Here is a 5,000-nt window from a genome sequence, read left to right on the forward strand (position 1 = left end):
ACTACTACTACTACTACTACAACTACTACTATAACTCCTATTACAAATCGAGATTACGATGATGACAAAAATCCATTATTGTTATAACAGAGCAATAAACATAAACATTAACATAATAATATCAATAATAATAATGATAATAATAATAATAACAGATATAAAAATAACAACGACAAAATGAACAATACCAAAATGAAAAACGAATAATAATTAAAAAAAAAATAATAATAATAAAAATAATAATAAATAATAATAATAAAAATAATAATAAATAATAAAAATAAATAATAATAATAAAAATAAATAATAATTTAAAAAATAAATAATAATTAAAAAAATAAATAATAATTAAAAAAAAATAAAAAAATAAATAATAATAATAATAATAATCTCACTCAAAAGGGCACGACAAGACCGCAGTCTTCCACCCGCACGGACGACGTGTCCTGGACGAGGGCCGCCTCCCTCATCACCTCCATCCCGCTCTCCACCTTCCCGATGACTATGGCAAAGACCATGTTTTCATCGGGATTGATGGTCACGTTGATCCCGCCGTGTTTATCCTGAAGGTCGACCAGCCCTCCTTCGTCCTTCACCGCCTTCCCTTTCGCCGAAGGGCTTTCGACGATGGGGACCGAGGGCGTGAAGTCGAAGGACAGGAACTCGCCTGGTTTCCCCGGGTTGGACTTGCTGCTCTTGGCGTGGGCGTAGGATTTGCCCGCCTCGCCCGTGCACAGGAGGAAGAACGGGAGGGCGGACGCCACTTTGTCACTCGGCACCTTGATGACCACGCGGCGGGGGGGCGAGTCCGGCCACGTCAGGTCGATGAACGCTCGTCTCTCGTCGCGTTCTTCCATTTTCGCTGCCACTTTGCCCATCTGGGGGAGAACAAGGGGAGAGAGGGGGGGAGGGGTCAGGTCACTTGATCTAGGGGGAGAACAAGGGGAGAGAGGGGGGGGGATCAGGTCACTTGATCTAGGGGAGAACAAGGGGAGAGAGGGGGGGGGATCAGGTCACTTGATCTGGGGGAGAACAAGGGGCGGGGGGGGGGGGGGCCGGGCCCTTTTTTTGGGGGAGAAAAAGGGGGGGGGGGGGGGGGGGGGTCACTTGATTTGGGGGGGGACAAGGGGGGGGGGGGGGGGTCAGGTCACTTGATCTGGGGGAGAACAAGGGGCGGGGGGGGGGTCAGGTCACTTGATCTGGGGGAGAACAAGGGGCGGGGGGGGGGGTCAGGTCACTTGATCTGGGGGAGAACAAGGGGCGGGGGGGGGGGGGGGGATGGCACTTGATCTGGGGGAGAACGAGGGGCGGGGGATGGGGGGGATCAGGTCACTTGTTTGGGGAGAACAAGGGGCGGGGGGGGGGATCAGGTCACTTGATCTGGGGGAGAACAAGGGGCGGGGGGGGGGGGTCAGGTCACTTGATCTGGGGGGGAACAAGGGGCGGGGGGGGGGGGGGAGGTCGCTTGAGCTGGGGGGGGAAAAGGGGGGGGGGGGGGGGGGGATCAGGTCACTTGATCTGGGGGAGAACAAGGGGCGGGGGGGGGGGGGGATCAGGTCACTTGATCTGGGGGAGAACAAGGGGCGGGGGGGGGGGGGGTCAGGTCACTTGATCTGGGGGAGAACATGGGGAGAACAGGGGCGGGGGGGGGGGGTCAGGTCACTTGATCTGGGGGAGAACAAGGGCGCGTGGGGGGGGGGTCACTTGATCTGGGGAGAACAAGGGGCGGGTGGGGGGGATCAGGTCACTTGATCTGGGGGAGAACAAGGAGGGGGGGGGGGATCAGGTCACTTGATCTGGGAGAACAAGGGGCGGGGGGGGGGTGGGTCAGGTCACTTGATCTGGGGGAGAACAAGGAGAGGGGGGGGGGGGACAGGTCACTTGATCTGGGGGAGAACAAGGGGCGGGGGGGGGGGGGATCAGGTCACTTGATCTGGGGGGGGGAAGAACAAGGGGCGGGCGGGGGGGCTTTGATTGGGGGAAAGGGGCGGGGGGAGGGGGGGTGATCTGGGGGAGAACAAGGGGCGGGGGGGGGGGGGCAGGTCACTTGATCTGGGGGAGAACAAGGGGCGGGGGGGGGGGGGGGCAGGTCACTTGATCTGGGGGAGAACAAGGGGCGGGGGGGGGGGGGAGGTCCCTTGATCTGGGGGGGAACAAGGGGGGGGGGGGGGGGAGGGGGGGGGGGCAGGTCACTTGATCTGGGGGAGAACAAGGGGCGGGGGGGGGGGGGTCACTTGATCTGGGGAGACTTTGATCTGGGGGAGGGGAGAACGGGGGAGGGGGGGGGGGGATCAGTCACTTGATCTGGGGAGAACAAGGGGAGGGTCACTTGATCTGGGGGAGAATAAGGGGAGAGAGAGGGGGGGGGGGGATCAGGTCACTTGATCTGGGGGAGAATAAGGGGCGAGGGGGGGGGGGGGGGGGTCAGGTCCCTTGATCGGGGGGGGAACAAGGGGGGGGGGGGGGGGGGGATCAGGTCACTTGATCTGGGGGAGAACAAGGGGCGGGGGGGGGATCAGGTCTCTTGATCTGGGGGAGAACAAGGGGAGAGAGGGGGGTGGGGGGGGATCAGGTCACTTGATCTGGGGGAGAACAAGGGGAGAGGGGAGAGAGGGGGGTGGGGGGGATCAGGTCACTTGATCTGGGGGAGAACAAGGGGAGAGGGGGGGGGGGCAGGTCACTTGATCTGGGGGAGAACAAGGGGCGGGGGGGGGGGGATCAGGTCACTTGATCTGGGGGAGAACAAGGGGAGAGAGGGGGGGGGTCAGGTCACTTGATCTGGGGGAGAACAAGGGGCGGGGGGGGGGGATCAGGTCACATGATCTGGGGGAGAACAAGGGGCGGGGGGGGGGGGATCAGGTCACTTGATCTGGGGGAGAACAAGGGGAGAGAGGGGGGGGGGATCAGGTCACTTGATCTGGGGGAGAACAAGGGGCGGGGGGGGAGGGAGGAATCGCTAACCAGGTTGCGGCCGTATAAGTCACACCACGACAAAAAGGGCAATAAACATGTTTTTAGTTTTGTTTTGTTTGTTTTTCTTCATATCTCCAGCAAATAACCCTCACAAAGCCGCCCCCGGGGAGCATGCGGCCTGTCTGTCTGTCTTTCTTTCTTTCTGTCTGTCTGTGTGTCTGTCTTTCTGTCTGTCTGTCTGTCTTTCTCTCTTTCTGTCTATCTGTGTTTCTGTCTGTCTGTCTGTCTTTCTATCTGTGTCTTCCCCACCTACCCACCCACCCACCCACCCAGCCAGCCACAACTCACCGGAATCGTGAGGGCGGGCTTGCTCGGAGCCTCCTCTTGCAGGCGATGCAGGAACACGCTGTCGCCAAGACGGGTCAGCTCTCCGAAGAGGATGCGACCCTCCAGCTCCCTCACGGCGAAGACGCGCTCCCCGTCCACCAACCAGTCCTCGATGGCGTCGGCCTGGCGGTCAGTGGAGAAGGGGTGAGGTGGAGAGGGAGGGAGGTGAGGTGGAGAGGGAGGGAGGGAGGTGAGGTGGAGAGGGAGGACGGTGAGGTGAGGTGGAGGGAGGGAGGGAGGGAGGTGAGGTGGAGAGGGAGGGAGGGAGGGAGGGAGGGAGGGAGGGGGGGGGGGGAGGGGGAGGGGGAGGGAGGGAGGGAGGGGAGGGGGAGGGGAGGGAGGGAGGGAGGGAGGGAGGGAGGGAGGTGAGGTGGAGAGGGAGGGAGGTGAGGTGGAGAGGGAGGGAGGTGAGGTGGAGAGGGAGGGAGGGAGGGAGGTGAGGTGGAGAGGGAGGGAGGGAAAGGGGGGGAGGGAGGGAGGTGAGGTGGAGAGGGAGGGAGGGAGGTGAGGTGGAGAGGGAGGGAGGGAGGTGAGGTGGAGAGGGAGGGAGGGAGGTGAGGTGGAGAGGGAGGGAGGGAGGGAGGTGAGGTGGAGAGGGAGGGAGGGAGGGAGGTGAGGTGGAGAGGGAGGGAGGTGAGGTGGAGAGGGAGGGAGGTGAGGTGGAGAGGGAGGGAGGGAGGGAGGGGAGGTGGAGAGGGAGGGAGGTGGAGAGGGAGGGAGGTGAGGTGGAGAGGGAGGGAGGGAGGTGAGGTGGAGAGGGAGGGAGGGAGGGAGGGAAAGGGGGGGAAGGGAGGTGGAGAGGGAGGGAGGGAGGTGAAGTGGAGAGAGAGGGAGGGAGGGAGGTGAGAGGGAGGGAGGGAGGTGAGGTGAGGTGGAGAGGGAGGGAGGTGAGGTGGAGAGGGAGGGAGGGAGGTGGAGAGGGAGGGAGGGAGGTGAGGTGGAGAGGGAGGGAGGTGAGGTGGAGAGGGAGGGAGGGAGGTGGAGAGGGAGGGAGGGAGGTGAGGTGGAGAGGGAGGGAGGTGAGGTGGAGAGGGAGGGAGGGAGGGAGGTGAGGTGGAGAGGGAGGGAGGTGAGGTGGAGAGGGAGGGAGGTGAGGTGGAGAGGGAGGGAGGGAAAGGGGGGGAGGGAGGGAGGTGAGGTGGAGAGGGAGGGAGGTGAGGTGGAGAGGGAGGGAGGGAGGGGAGGGAGAGAGGGAGGGAGGGAGAGAGAGGAGACGAAGAGAGGGAAAGGGGGGGGAAGGGAGGGAGGGAGGGAGGTAAGGTGGAGAGGGAGGGAGGGAGGTGAGGTGGAGAGGGAGGGAGGGGAGGTGGAGAGGGAGGGAGGGAGGGAGGTGAGGTGGAGAGGGAGGGAGGGAGGTGAGGTGGAGAGGGAGGGAGGGAGGTGAGGTAGAGAGGGAGGGAGGGAGAGAGAAGAGACGAAGAGAGGGAAAGGGGGGGGAAGGGAGGGAGGGAGGGAGGTAAGGTGGAGAGGGAGGGAGGGAGGTGAGGTGGAGAGGGAGGGAGGGAGGTGAGGTGGAGAGGGAGGGAGGGAGGTGAGGTGGAGAGGGAGGGAGGTGAGGTGGAGAGGGAGGGAGGTGAGGTGGAGAGGGAGGGAGGGAGGGAGGGAGGGAGGTGAGGTGGAGAGTGAGGGAGGGAAAGGGGGGAAAGGGGGGGAGGGAGGTAGAGAGAAGAGACGAAGAGAGGGAAAGGGGGGGAAGGGAG

The 5,000-nt window shown here is 61.6% G+C and overlaps 1 protein-coding gene across 1 annotated transcript in view; it reads right to left on the minus strand.

The window, feature by feature from the left end:
* The window catches only part of LOC122257855 (uncharacterized), an 11,195-nt gene that overhangs the window by 371 nt on the left and 5,824 nt on the right, over window positions 1-5,000 (minus strand). Inside the window, exons 5-6 of the mRNA XM_043023364.2 lie at window positions 3,262-3,423; window positions 1-878 (exon numbers count right to left, since the gene is read on the minus strand). The exon at window positions 1-878 is cut by the window's left edge and continues 371 nt beyond it. Coding sequence (XP_042879298.2) covers window positions 396-878; window positions 3,262-3,423 — 645 coding nt within the window. The 3' untranslated portion in view covers window positions 1-395. The remainder of the gene's footprint in view (window positions 879-3,261; window positions 3,424-5,000) is intronic.

This window comes from Penaeus japonicus, unplaced genomic scaffold (assembly GCF_977035675.1).
Source record: "Penaeus japonicus unplaced genomic scaffold, GWHDUDI00000001_assembly GWHDUDI00000009, whole genome shotgun sequence".
Taxonomy (NCBI): domain Eukaryota; kingdom Metazoa; phylum Arthropoda; class Malacostraca; order Decapoda; family Penaeidae; genus Penaeus; species Penaeus japonicus.